We start from the raw sequence: 14,200 nt of genomic DNA on the forward strand, positions 1-14,200 counted from the left end.
CTTCCCACAATCCAACACGAGGTCGTTGCACTTCCTCTACGGCGGCCGTGTGGTCCAAAAGCAGAGGAGAAACACCTCACAGCGTCGTTTTTGATCTGTGCTCGTCTATCCAGCACCTCGTCAATGACCCGGCATCTTATAGCAACGTAAAGGACCCACACACAGGCAGTGTTTTAGTGAGCTAATGGGCGGAAAGAAGAAGAAGTCGGCGGGGCAGGCGGCCGCTCCGGTGGCAGCAGCAGCAGCAGGAGGAGCAGCGGCGGGCAGGACTGGTGCTGCCGCAGCAGGGACCGGCGTGGCGGAGGAGCCGAAGAAACAGGCAGCAGGCAACAAACCGGCCAAACCAGGCAAAGAGAGCAAGTCTAAAGGTGGGGATACCTGACAACGCAGCAGATTCACCCCACACTGTGTTCACTCCACTTTATTTATGCTGTGTTCAGGAACATCACGTTACCTGCAGTGTTGACCAGCTGCATAGGTAGTCATCTGTCTGGAGTTAGTGATCAGCAGCTATTATGAAATGTAGAATGACTTTATCACACTTATATTTTTACTGTGCTGTTACATAAACTGTATTTTTGTTGTAGCTTCTATGTGCTAACAGTATATTGATTTTTTGACTGATAGGCTTAAGTGTTCTCCAAATTCAATGCCAGACTTTTCATATAGGACCCTTTTGTACTTTCCATACAGTTATTTGTAATTTAGTACGATAAAGAGTAGTATTGTGGTTTGGTTGCTATCCTGATTATGAACAGTTTTCTGGTCTGAGGTCTGGTCTCCTTATGTTTGTTTACCCTGATTAATACTCTGCATTTATCTGCTAACTTTCTCGAGTAGGTAATATTATAGAGTCCTGATGTTAGTATTTAATTTAGTCAGGTAAAACTGCATATACAGTTGTAGGGTTGTAACCTTACCATTTATTTATTTACATTTGTTTTCTAAATACTGGGGGCTCGTCTTGATTGTTAAGGTTTTACAGCTGATGTTTTTTGACTTGTATTTATTTTGCAGTTTTGCATCTGTAGATGTTTTGTTTCTACCTGATCTTATGGATAGTACTTGTAAATAGATGTGAATGTATAACAACATGAGATGCCATCAAATGCGTCCTCTCAAAGAGGACAACATGAATTTGTAAAACCATTGACATGATTGTTTAAACCCTAAGTGAGACACTCATAATATTATTAGACACCAATTTGCAAGGCAAAAGGAAAACAAAATGCATTGCTTCCATAAATGAGCAAATTGTGAGAATATAAATTGTAATCAAGGCCAAAAAAAGTGCCTCTGACATTGTCTATTGCTCTGTTTTGTCCTCATCTCAGCTCCAAAGACCTACAGTCTCGCCAACACCGCTCAGGTTGACACAGGCGGTGTCTCGGACAAATCAATTCTTAAAGTAAGTCTATTTCCGTTTATCAAGCGTGTTTCATGCTGGAAAACATTAGAAATGTTGACAGTGAATGTGATTCGACCCTTTAACTCAGGTTTCCATTCAAGCTGACCTGGAGAAGAAGATCATCAAGCTGATCAACGACTTCAGACAGGAGAATGGGGACAAAGGGCCCATATCAGGCAGACTTACAAGCAAGAAATTGCTGGTAAAGACAAAAATCATCCCTCTGATGCTTCACAAAGTTACTACATATAGATATATTTGGTGCTGTGACAGATTGTTGTATCATGGTTGTTTCCTTCTGAATGTTCTTGCAGGACCTGTACACAGCTCTGCAGAGGTTCAAATTTAAGAGAGAGCACATCGAGGAGGCGATGAAGAGCAGCGTGCTGTACGGAGGAGATCTCCACTCTGCTCTCGACTGGCTCTGCCTCAACCTTAGAGATGGTAACAGAGCTTCAGCTGTCATTTAAACATTGTCATCATAGTAGTTCTTCAAGATGAAACCAAATTTATCTCCTGTTTTACCAGAGGAGCTGCCGGATGGTTTTAGCCAGCAGATGCAGGAGGAGAGTCAGAAGAGCCGGCCTCGATTTCAGCCCGCTGTCCAGCCGAAACCTGAAGCCCAGAGCCCCAAAGCAGCCAACAACACCCGCAAAGAGACATCCAAGGTGTGTGTGTTTACTTGGCTGGTCGGATTTTGAGTTCTGTCACAAAGCTTATAAGTGCGCACGGTGTTTGCCAGGTCACTGAGAAGGATGAAGCTGCCAGCATGAAGGACTGGATCTTAAGATATGCAGAGCAAAGCAGTGATGAGGAAGAGGAGGATGAGGAAGAGGAAGGGGGAAAGAAGACACGCAACCCTGAGCTTGATGAAAAATTTGATCCAGTAAGTACAATTAAAGCAACTTAAAGCTGAGATCTAAATTATTTGTTGTCAGTTAGTGAACTTTATGATTCTGGTAGGCAGACAGCGTCACGCTAGCTGTTTCCTACTGGTTTCAGTCTTTATGCTAAGCTAAGCTAACAAGCTGCCAGCTGTACCTTCATATTTAATAGAAAGATATGAAAGTGGCATCAGTATTCTCATAACTGTGAGTAAGACGGTGAAGGTTTCTCAACATGTTGAACTGTTGCTCAAGATTTCTTTTTTTTTTTAGCTTTTGTATGCAGATAGAAAGTTGTGATAATCTGGTAAAGTAAATAACAGTATGGTGTAGTGATCCAATAATGGTGTCTATTATGTCTCACTGTGTAGAATGACAGGTATTTGATCCTTACTGCTCAACTGTATGACGCTAAAGAAATGGCAGCAGCTGCCAAGACCAAAGGAGACAAAGCGGGTCAGAGGACAGCACAGGACCGGATACGTGTCATCCAGCAAGGTGTGTGATGGTGTTTAAATGTTCTAGAACTTTTGGCTCACTTTCGTCAAATGTGATTTCTTTTCTTACCTCTTAAATTAAACATGTGCAAAAGCAGCAGCTTGTTCATACAATAAATGAAATAATACAACAGAACAAACACCAAAAAAAAAAAACAGATCACGTGTCATTTCTTATTGTGTTATTTAACCAACATTTTCCCGCTAATTTAACAGTGTTTTGTCTTTCTAGAAATGAAACAACTGGAGTCCCACCCTGTGTTCAATCCAGCGATAAAAGTGGTAGACGTGCCTCAAAAAGAAAAGAAAATAGTCCCTGTCAGTGAGGACAAAGAGGATCTCAGCTTCAACTTGTTTGAACAAGCCGAGAAGGCCCCTCCTGCAGAGAAAGGTACCTTCTGATCCAAGCTAGAGTCACAGGTTCTGTTTTTTATAAGATATAGTCAGTATAAAATATAACAAACAGAATATTTAAGGTTTGATAATGTGATGGTTCAAGTTCAATATACTGCATTGCACCACTGTAACAGACGCTGTAGGCATGAAAGTCACATCCACATAACATGAGTTTGTTTTCAAATTCAGAACATTCCCAAAACCTCCTGTTGTACTAGTTTCAAAAGCTGTTTTAAACGGTTCGATGACCTCCTCTTACATGATGTGGCTTAATCTTTTAAACCTCTAGGAGTGTCAGAGGGCACAGATGGTCCAAAAGCAGGAGGGATACAGTCATTTAAGTGTGTATGGAAGAGATTTTTAGGATGGTAATGTGGCACAGACAACATGCCAAACTCACAGCTGAGGAAACTGATACCATAAACCTGACAACTCATCGTTGCATCGTTATGATTAGAGCTGCAACGATGAATTGATCAGGTGTCAGCAGTTCTGTCAGTCAACAGCTATTTTGATATTCGATTGATCAATTTGAGAAAAATTGTAAAAATCCTCTGATTACAGCTTCTTAACCTTGAGTTTCTGGTTTCTTTATTCATCTGTGACAGTAATCTGGATGTCTCCGGGTTGTGGACAAACAAGACATTTGAGGAAGTTGTCTTCGGCTTTTGAAAACATATATCATATTACATTTCATTTAACATTGATCACAATTTTCTGACATCTCACAGACCAAACAACTGATTGATTTATATGGAAAATAATTGACATATTAATCGATATTAAAAATAATCGCTAGTTGCAGCCATGGTAAGACATATTTATGATCCCAGCCATGCTTTCAGGGCCTTCTGAGGACAACCTGCAGTTTTCAGAGGCCTCTGTGTGAGACAGATTTCGTTGCCGACATCTTTGTTGCATTTCTCTATGCAGTTGTGAAAAAGAATGAGCCGAAGGACATTCGCAACTTTGACTACACGGCCCGCAGCTGGACCGGAAAGTCTCCCAAGCAGTTCCTCATCGACTGGGTCCGAAAGAACCTGCCCAAAAGTCCAGCGCCGAGTTTTAACAAAGTTGCTGCTGGTCGATATTGGAGATGCAAGTAAGTATGAGTGTGCCTTTCTGTGGTTCACCCACACAACTGCTGCCACTTTCAGAGGCATGCATTCTGTTGTATATTGCTCTCTGAATAACTGGGAATTGCTAGTTTTTATTTGACATAGCATCCGTGCTGCCTGGACTAAAGCATGTAACAATCAGAAGATACAGAATATGGTGGCAGATGATGTTAGAGATTCTTTTTTTAGAGGCTTATTTAAATATATTGATTTCATATGATGTCTTTGAATGCGTCAGGGTGCGTGTTCAGAGGATTGATGACGTTCTGGAAGTTTGTCCCACCATCCTGACTGAGGACAGCATGCAGGCTCAACATCTGGGAGCCACCCTGGCTCTCTACAACCTGGTTAAAGGGCAGGTAATATGTGTGACATGCAGAAGCCAGCTTGGCCTGCTCCATCTCACATTTTTTGCTCCGGTTGTAGCCATACCTCTGTTCTCCTCGTCCCCTCTTTCGCTCAGTCAGTGCACCAGCTGCTTCCTCCAACCTACAGAGATGTGTGGCTGGAGTGGAGAGACAGCGAGCAGCAGCAGCAGGAAGAGAGCCGCACTGCCGCCAACAAACCTCGAGACCAGTTCATCTCCCGCCTCCTGACCAGACTCAAACAGCAGCAGAACCAGAATCAAGGGCAGGACTCTGAATCCCAGGGACAGCTGGGGCTGGGCGGGGCGGACGATGACGAGCCCGAAGAATCCTGGGAGAACCTGGCCGGTCTTGATATCGGGGAGCGAGGAGAAGAAGTGGAGGACAAGAGTGAGAAAAGAGGAGGGAGGACAGAAGGAGCACTTGAGGCGGCCAGAGAGCTCTTAATGAAGCTGAAGAATTCACCGCTCGCCCAAAAACTAAAGGTAAATACACTTTAGGTTTTCCTCACAGTGCAGTTTGCATTAAATAGAACCATGTGATTGAACGAGGATCCTACCTTCCAAGGCAGAGCGAGAGCAGCTTCCTGTCTTTCAACACCGACATCGCGTCCTGGAGGCTCTGCAGCGCCACCGGGTGGTGGTGGTGGCCGGCGAGACGGGCAGCGGGAAGAGCACTCAGATCCCTCAGTTCCTGCTAGAGGAGCTGCTGACTGGAGGAAAAGCAGCACAGTCCTGCAACATCGTGGTGACTCAGCCCCGCAGGATCTCCGCCATGAGCCTGGCCTGCAGGGTCAGCGAGGAGATGGGCTGCGAGGACGGACCAGGATCTAAGGTGGACATCCGTTTTTGACATATTAAAGCTTGTGTAAAACATCTTGCATATGTGTCTGTGTAGGAGGACTGGATGCACGCTCACCTGCTTTAATGACCGCTTTTCATGTTTATTTCAGTCGTCGCTGTGCGGATACCAAATCCGGATGGAGAACCAGTCCGGTGACTGGACCCGCCTGCTGTACTGTACGACCGGAGTTCTGCTCAGGAAGCTGCAGCACGACAGACACCTCAGCTCTCTGACCCACATCATCGTGGACGAGGTGACGGCTCCTGATCGAACACAGAATTTGCTGATTAAAGAGATTGTTTAAGCTTTGTTTTCACCGTCGGGTTCATATATTCAACTGCATCTCTCTCAGGTCCATGAACGCAGCGTCCAGTCAGACTTCCTGCTCACCATCCTGAAAGACGTCGTAATGAAGAGATCCGACCTACAGCTGATCCTCATGAGCGCCACGGTGGACTGTCACAAGTTCTCCAACTACTTCAACCGCTGCCCTGTTATCAGCATTCCTGGCAGGACTTTCCCAGTGGAGGTAAGAGCAGCAGTTTGTGTTTACTGTATGGAGAATTTCATGTGACTATCTGGTTGTCTTTTTTGAGAGTGGCTACAAGGAAAAAGCTGTACCAAAATACAGACGCAGCAACACCCCTGCTCATGTTGTGTCTCAATTACACAGACAAATTTCTTGCTCAGTTCGTCTTTGTAACTCCTTACAGCTTACTCAACTGATCAGCAGCAGTCTTTGAGCAAAGTCAAGTGTCAAACACAGACACATCTACAGGAGGCCCAGTGGTGGACTGCTCAGTCACAGCCACCCTGTCAGATTTGGTGCAAATTTTAACCCACTTGTGGACATTCCTGCAACCTGGTCACAGCAGGTGACGGGGCAGTGGTCAAAACAGTCAAACGTTAGACATTGAGAGGAACAAAGAATGGAGTTTCAGGACAGTCTGTCAGGATTGCAAGTCTAAACGTGGAACCAGAAAAGGCACCACTTCTTCAGCAGCCTGCATAAACCAGTTAGCATGTATGAAACAGAGTCAAGAAACTCTACCAATGGCTATAGCACAACCAACAACCAAAGATACAGCCAAGGAAACAGGACGTTTTTAAGCTTCTGTGTTTCTGCTTCCAGGTGTTTCATTTAGAAGACATAGTGGAGCAGACGGGATACGTCCTGGAGAAGGACTCAGAGTACTGCCAGAAAATTCTGGAAGAAGAAGAGGAAGTCAGCATCTCTGTCACACAGAAAGGAGGCAAGACTTTGCAGCACCAGGTAATGTTGGATCGTTTTAATAGTTTTATGTCTGGTGTTGATGTGTCAGTTGGGTTCTGTGTTTTGTTTTGTTTTTTGTTTCTCATCATAACATATTCTGGCATCATTTTATTTATTTGTATTTTATCTTATATGTATATTCAAGTTGATCTTGTCTTCATAGTTACCTCAGCAAATGGCCTCATCTCAAGCAACCAGCAGTGAATGCAGTTAGTTTAGAGGTTGTGTTACTGTCTTTTAGCTCTGTTTTTGGTCTCTACCTTCTCCTAGGGAGAGCTATTTGGCTTTTTCAATGCTACAATCACCCCTATGTTTACCAGGTAGCTGTTAACTTTGTTTAACAGAGCTTTACAGTGACCTTTGGTGCTGAACCAAAGTATACGTGCAGCTTAACAATGAACTAAAAGTCAGCGTAAAGCTCTGTAGACTTGAGGAAAGTTGGAGAGTCCAGTGATTATTCTCTGCTCTGCTACTACAAGTGACCCATTTGTTGCATTTTTTTGAATTGTTATATCTGTAAAAGTGACATTTCTCTTTGCAGGACTAATTGTTGTTGAAGGATGCTATCGTGCTTGTTTAATTGAGGTTTATGGTGGTACCTCCTGATTTGTCGACATTGTCTCAAACCACTCTGCTTAACTGACAGAGTGGACTGTTTGTTTGTTTTGTTTGTTTTTTTGTGTGTACTGTAAATTATTCCAGATTGAAGTTGATCTGTGTGCTGCTCTTTGTTCCAGGAGGTGATCTTGAGGGACTCGTCCTCCGGCTGGGACCTCGGCCCCGACCTGGACCACTTCAGCAGCAGGACTCGGCAGGTTTTGCAGTACATGAATCCCAATAAGATCAACATGGACTTGCTTGTTGACCTCATGGACTACCTCGGTACAACACATCAACCAGTCCCAGGCAGCATTAAGTACACAATCATACATGTTTTGGTTTGTGTTTTAAAGGCCTGTATGTGCATTTGTGTCTCCGCCAGATAAATCCCCACAGTTTGCTGATGTGGATGGAGCCGCTCTCGTGTTCCTCCCTGGACTGGCTCACATCCAGCAGCTGTACGATCTGCTCTCCTCAGACAAGAGGTTCCGGGACAAGAACAGGTGATGCACACACACTAGTGAATTATTAATAGAGAAATAATTCACAAATCAATCAATAATAAAAAATACCTGGTAGTTGAACTGAAAGGTTGCCATGGATTTTAAATGTTGGCCCTAAACACACCTGTGGAAAAACCCTAGATAAAGGTGTAAGGCATAAATGGAAAAGCTCCAGCATAAAAGGGAGCTGAAGACCATCAGGTCTGGTCCAAAATAAAAAGAAAGTACTGTAGACCCAAGACAATGTAACACCTGATCCAAAATGTGATCCTCTTGAATAGACAGAACACCAACAAGCTACAGAGCAAGTCCAGAGAATCAGTGTTCAGAGTCACACTGAACATTAAAGTCTCCATGTCTGTGACATACTGAGGACAAAAACAAGGATGACAGTGAGACAATTTACTTTAATACAGTATACACCTCCAAACTTTGGAAACAGGAGAAATGGTGAAGCACATTGAACTCAACCTTTTCCCTCCATCTCACTGTGAGTTTTGTCGATCTTTTAGATACAGGATTGTTGCTCTCCACTCGACCCTCTCATCAAAGGACCAGGCGGCTGCCTTCACAGTGCCCCCCGCTGGAGTTAGAAAGGTACTTTTGAACGTGATATAATAAGACACTGAGAAATACAAAGTTTGAACAATCCAAGAAATGTAGTACGATTCAAGAAAGTGAATTTATAACATTGTATTCATGTGTCTCACACTACCAGGAATTCTTTTGCATGTTTAAACTTGTCGTGGTTTTTCTTCTCTTCTAGATTGTGTTGTCGACTAACATTGCAGAGACGGGTGTGACTATTCCTGATGTTGTGTTTGTCATCGACACTGGGAAGACCAAAGAAAATAAGTAAGTATATATTATGTCGCTTGAAATTCAACTAGTTTTGCTGTTTTCTTTAGAACTAAATCATTCAGTCAGTTTTATCACTTTAACATGTGTTTTATCTGGTTGTCTGTGAATTGATACTAACACAAGACAAAGAGCCAGAAGGCACAACTGCTTTGAACTAACAGTTGCTAATTGGCACAAAACACAAAGTACAGCTGAAACTATCTTCAGTTTTGTAGGAATTTAGTGATTAAATAAAGTTAGACAAATCATAATTTTGTCCTGATGATGGCACTAGAAAACCAGGAAAGAGATCCTGAAGAGGAAGAGCTGAACCAAATATCTGAACCAAATTTCATAAGATAAGATCAGCTTTTATTGATCCCAACATTCAAGACGATGGTGCAGACATGTAGGGAACATCAGTAGAAAAGTTAAAAATAAGCAAGAAATGTACATAAGTGTTGTTGATGTCAATCTTCTGGTTGTGGAAAATAATGTTACTGTAAAGTTTTTCTATATGTAAAAACAACCACCCATTAATATTGCACAAATTCTTCAATTTGTAGAAAATACTTAGAATCTACTGATTCTTCTATATAGCAAAAAATGACATTGTAGAAACTCTTTAAAACTGACAAAATATGGATAATGAACAGGTTTAAATGCATCAATGATGCTCCAGAGTGAAATATAAATAACTGTCCATCATTTGACACATAACAAAAGTTAAAAGTCGTTACATTGTTGCTACAAAAGTCACGACATTATCAGGGAAATTAATATTTTACCTGATTTTATGGCAGTTCAGTCACTAGTTGCTGAGAATGAGAGATTTCATTCAGAGACATAAAGATAGGCTGACCACAGATCACATTCCCCACCGCTAGGAACATACCAATAGCATGAATAGTAGTGACTGTAATTGGAAAACATAACTGAAGCTGTTTGCAGGTAGACTTATCTCTGTTCTCTTGTGTCGTTCAGGTACCACGAGAGCAGCCAGATGAGTTCTCTGGTGGAAACGTTTGTTTCCAAAGCCAGCGCGCTGCAGAGGCAGGGGAGGGCAGGACGTGTTAGAAACGGCTTCTGCTTCAGACTCTACCCAAAGTACAGGTGTGGAGTTCATCATTCACTGTGTGGAGATGTGGATGGAAGCAAGAACACAAATGATTCTCCATTAGATGTAGAAGATGTATTCCAACAGCCAAGTCACACAACAAAACTGCATTCCTGTTTTAATTCATGGCTCTTTGGCTTCAGGTTTGATGCCTTCATGGATTACTCCATTCCAGAGATTCTGCGGGTCCCACTGGAGGAGCTTTGTCTGCATATTATGGTATATAAGTCACTCTCAGTCACACCTCAAGAGTAGGAATATACACAAAGGCAAACACTTTTCCTCCTGTCTGGTAGAAATGTCAGTACGGCTCCCCGGAGGACTTCCTGAGCCGAGCACTGGACGCTCCACAGCCCCAGTCGGTCAGTAACGCCGTCAACCTGCTGAGGAAGATCGGAGCGTGTCACCCCAGCGATCACGTCCTCACCCCTCTGGGACACCACCTGGCGAGTCTGCCGGTCAACGTGAAGATCGGAAAGATGCTCATCTATGGAGCCATCCTCGGCTGCCTGGAGCCCATAGTACGTCCCTCTGCCTTGTTCCTCCAAAAACAAACACTCTGATCATTTCTAAGTGTTTGACAGTTACATCTTAGTACTACAAGATTTATTCATTTTAGATATTTCAAACCATTACTAGCTTCTTATATTTTGTGAAAATTAACAAAAGACTTGTTTCAGGCGACCATCGCAGCAGCCATCACAGAGAAGTCTCCTTTCTCCACACCAATGAATAGAAAGGAGGAAGCTAACCTGGCTAAAGCTGCGCTGGCGTTAGCCAACTCTGACCACCTGACCATATACAACGCATATCTGGGGTACGGACCAGTCGGAAAACGTTCAAGTGCTTGACTGTTCTGTTCTGAGATCGATCGCGCACAAATATTGAGTTATTACCACTGAGATGTTTTCAGTGGAGACATTAAAACGAATAAATCAGTCATGGAATCTGTAGATACTGAAGAGCCATCCTTTTATGATAACCTTAGTTGTGTTTTCATGACCTGTCACGAGACAATATACATCTATAAAAAGCTAGTGGGGCTGATGCAACAGCGGCAGGAGGCTGCTTAGTCTATTTTTAGGCATTTCTTTTTGTCACCGTCAGCAATCGTGTAGCAAATACTGTCACTGCTGCTAATCAAAGTAGCTACAAAGGTCATTGTCTCAAATTGAAAAGCTTGAATGATTTATTTTTTAAGCAGCTATTGCATGAATCAAATTCATCCATTTGGTTCTCTTTCATCATTTAATCATACAGCATTGCTAAGAGTTATTGTACAATGTGCAGGAAGGTACAAACAAACATATAATTCAAATGTTAATGAATTCATGTTGTCGTAAATAATTGTAGGTTTAGTGTCCTGATTGGTTTTCTGTCCATGTTTGACTGATGAGAGTGTGGAAAATGTGTTTAATTGAATCCCATATGGTTAAAAAGGCCTTAAAAAGTCTTAAATCTTATTTGGTAAACACTGAAGAAATCTTGGAATATTTGCTGTCTATGTAAACAAATACACATAAACAGTTGTTATTAGTTGTTTTTGGTCCTTATTTGATAGATGTAGTAGAGACAGATGGGAGAAAAGACAAATAAAGCTACCACTTCACTCAAAAACAAACATTTTGGGGTATTTAAACAAATGATCAGTGTCAGGATTCATTTCTCATGACCTCCTTTATTCTTTTAGGTGGAAGAACTCACAGACGGAGGGCCAGAGAACAGAAATGTCCTACTGTAGGAAACACTTCCTCAATCGAACAGCTCTCATTACAATAGAGGTAACATGTCACATCTACGTACATTCTCATCTAGGATTCACTCATTTCTGTCTAATCCGTCGTGCTTGACTCCGTCCTCCCCACAGGATGTGAAGCACGAGCTGATGAAGATGATGGAGCAGGCGGGTTTCTGGTCGTCTCGCTCCTCCTCGTCTCGCTTGAAGCAGCAGCAGCAGCAGACGTCCTCGCTGTCCAAGCAGCAGATCTCCATCCTGAACGCGGTGCTGACGGCGGGGCTCTACGACAGCGTGGGCCGAGTCCTGTGCACCCCGTCGGTGGACGTGCTGGAGCGAGTGGCCTGCACTGTGGAGACGCCTCAAGGAAAGGCGCAGGTCCACCCCTCGTCTGTTAACCGCAACCTGCAGACACACGGCTGGCTGCTGTACCAGGAGAAGGTATGGATGGAGGATGCTGGTGGTCTTTTTATCTGTATTTTGCACTTGTGTTTACAAATGTTGGTCCCCACAGGTGAAGTACACGAAGATCTACCTGCGAGACACCACTCTGATATCGCCTTTCCCCATGCTGCTGTTCGGAGGCGACATCGATATTCAGCACAGAGAGAGACTCATCACTCTGGACGGATGGATCCACTTCCAGGTCAGACATCACAGAGAGTTATTGTGGGATTTGGTTCAGTGTGGCATCAAAACTTTCCATGAATTCATTTGTCATCTCCTTTTCTGTCACTTCCTGTAGCAGCAGCAGGTGTGTTCTGACAAACTTTACTGTGTAGGACGATAGATTGGATCTTCTCTTGTGTCTGTTACATTTCATTTGTGATGCTCTTGAGAGTAAAAGCCTAGAAAATACCACGTCAGTCTAGTTCTTTGCACTGTCATCAAACTGATATTGAACTCTCACTATTAGTCTACAAAGCTGCAGATGGTTTAGTACTAAAATGCATTTCTGATCAGTCCAGACCTCACAAGTCTGCTTACTGTCACCAGAGTCAAAGCCAAACGTCAGATTTTATTCTCAACATATCTGGACCAAACTCCCAGAAAACTTGAGATCTGCTTTAAATCTCTTCTTTAAAGTCAGAGATTAAATCGCCGCTTTTAATTACATTTAATTTGGAACAATTTATTCCCATCTTGCGCTGCACTGTAATTTTATTCTCCAGTTGAATCTGTTTTATTCTGTTTTGACTCATTTATATCTTACATTATATTTTGCTCTTTTTAAATTGGGGTTCTATAAAGATAAACTTTCTCTACTTTCACTTTTAAAGGCTCCTGTGCGGATCGGTGTGATCTTCAAACACCTGAGGAAACTGATGGACTCTTTGCTTGAGAAGAAGTTGGAGAATCCTCGGATGAATCTGGAAGGTAAACCCAGGAAACACAGTGACAGTTTTCCCTTTAAGTCCTGGTAGTGTTCCTCCAACAACCAGTCAAGCTGCAGTTTACATTCATGTCTGTCTAGACTTGTGACCTTTTGACTATACACTTTCATCACTCCATCCATCACTTTATACTATTGGACATTTGTGTGAAGTGTTGTCACAATTGTAATTATAAATTCTTGTTTGCTGGATCTCACTGTGTCTGTCTCTCTGTAGGTGAGACGACCATCCCGGTGATTCTTGATCTGATCAAATCGGAGCATGCTGTGTAACAGCGAGCCGCCACAGGTTGCTACTGAAGAACGACCAACACCTTTTCTTCCATGATCAACTACAGCTACTATCAGCAGGCTTCTGTCTTCAGTTGTCCTGAAGGACTTCAGTACTCAAGATAAATGCCTGCAGACACACTGTCACCCAGTGGACAGATGTGGTGTCCGAAAGATGAACTGGTGCTTACCAGGAACTCTTAACTCACATTGAGGAGGACTGTATAATATGAAATGCATAAAGAGATGCTAACATTTAAAAGGACAAAACAAATAAGATAATGATGATGCCAAATGTGATGGAAATAAAGCTCTTTGTTTTTATTTGAAATGTTCATTGTGTCATGGTTGACAGTGAAAATAAAATCTTCAGTATTCTATTCATTATGTATCACATTACATTGTGTACATGAGGGGTATTGTTGGCTTTTTTTTTGACATATTTGAACAAGCAAAGGTTTGATCCTCTTTGAAACAGTACCTACAGATGAAGGTGACATACTCAAACAAATGACATTCTTCAGTTCTATAAAATCAAAATCAGTAGATCTGGACTAGGTGCTAATTATTGGAACATCCTTAGAGAGTGACAGGTTGAGCCTGACTTATTTAAACCTCTGCTATCTAGGGTCTGCTTTTCTAGTTGCTACTGAAGTGTGTGGTGTCATCATGCCAAGATTTACAGAGCTCTGTAAGGCCTTGAGGATAAAAGGTTGTGGGTGCCTGAGTCTGGCAAGGGATCTGATAAGAACAGTAATCTGAGATGAATCACTTATCTTAGTAAATCTTTACATTGTTAGGAACATGATCCACAAGTGACGTAGATTCTAATGACAGTTTGTCCAGGATCGGCCCAAGAGCAGAGTGTTTGATACAGAAAGGAGTCCCCATGAGCTATAAAGCTTTATCACTGGGTCTGCAGGTATCTGTTGTAGCTTCTGGTGTCAAAGTTCTGCCT

At 42.6% G+C, this 14,200-nt stretch overlaps 1 protein-coding gene across 1 annotated transcript; it reads left to right on the top strand.

Annotated features, from left to right (window-relative positions):
- Nucleotides 1–42: 42 nt before the first annotated feature.
- LOC103364533 (ATP-dependent RNA helicase Dhx29-like) lies at nt 43–13,622 on the top strand. Its single transcript, XM_008291683.1, has 28 exons — nt 43–368; nt 1,335–1,408; nt 1,497–1,610; nt 1,723–1,852; nt 1,937–2,076; nt 2,151–2,294; nt 2,664–2,790; nt 3,022–3,180; nt 4,119–4,287; nt 4,542–4,662; nt 4,767–5,153; nt 5,236–5,502; nt 5,621–5,764; nt 5,864–6,040; nt 6,644–6,784; nt 7,522–7,666; nt 7,767–7,887; nt 8,400–8,484; nt 8,654–8,742; nt 9,712–9,840; nt 9,988–10,063; nt 10,141–10,365; nt 10,525–10,661; nt 11,535–11,625; nt 11,712–12,020; nt 12,094–12,225; nt 12,860–12,956; nt 13,190–13,622. Exons 1-28 carry the CDS (start codon nt 185–187, stop codon nt 13,243–13,245), a joined length of 4,170 nt encoding a protein of 1,389 aa, XP_008289905.1. The 5' UTR covers nt 43–184; the 3' UTR covers nt 13,246–13,622.
- The last annotated feature ends 578 nt before the right edge of the window (nt 13,623–14,200 follow it).

The sequence above is a fragment of the Stegastes partitus genome, unplaced genomic scaffold (genome assembly GCF_000690725.1).
Source record: "Stegastes partitus isolate 25-593 unplaced genomic scaffold, Stegastes_partitus-1.0.2 Scaffold755, whole genome shotgun sequence".
Classification (NCBI taxonomy): Eukaryota; Metazoa; Chordata; class Actinopteri; family Pomacentridae; genus Stegastes; species Stegastes partitus.

Coding starts and splice junctions, on each gene's coding strand:
- LOC103364533 (XM_008291683.1), top strand. CDS start 185: ATGGGCGGAAAGAAGAAGAAGTCGGCGGGGCAGGCGGCCGCTCCGGTG. Junction 1,611..1,722: donor TTACAAGCAAGAAATTGCTG/GTAAAGACAAAA, acceptor ATGTTCTTGCAG/GACCTGTACACAGCTCTGCA. Junction 3,181..4,118: donor GGCCCCTCCTGCAGAGAAAG/GTACCTTCTGAT, acceptor TTCTCTATGCAG/TTGTGAAAAAGAATGAGCCG.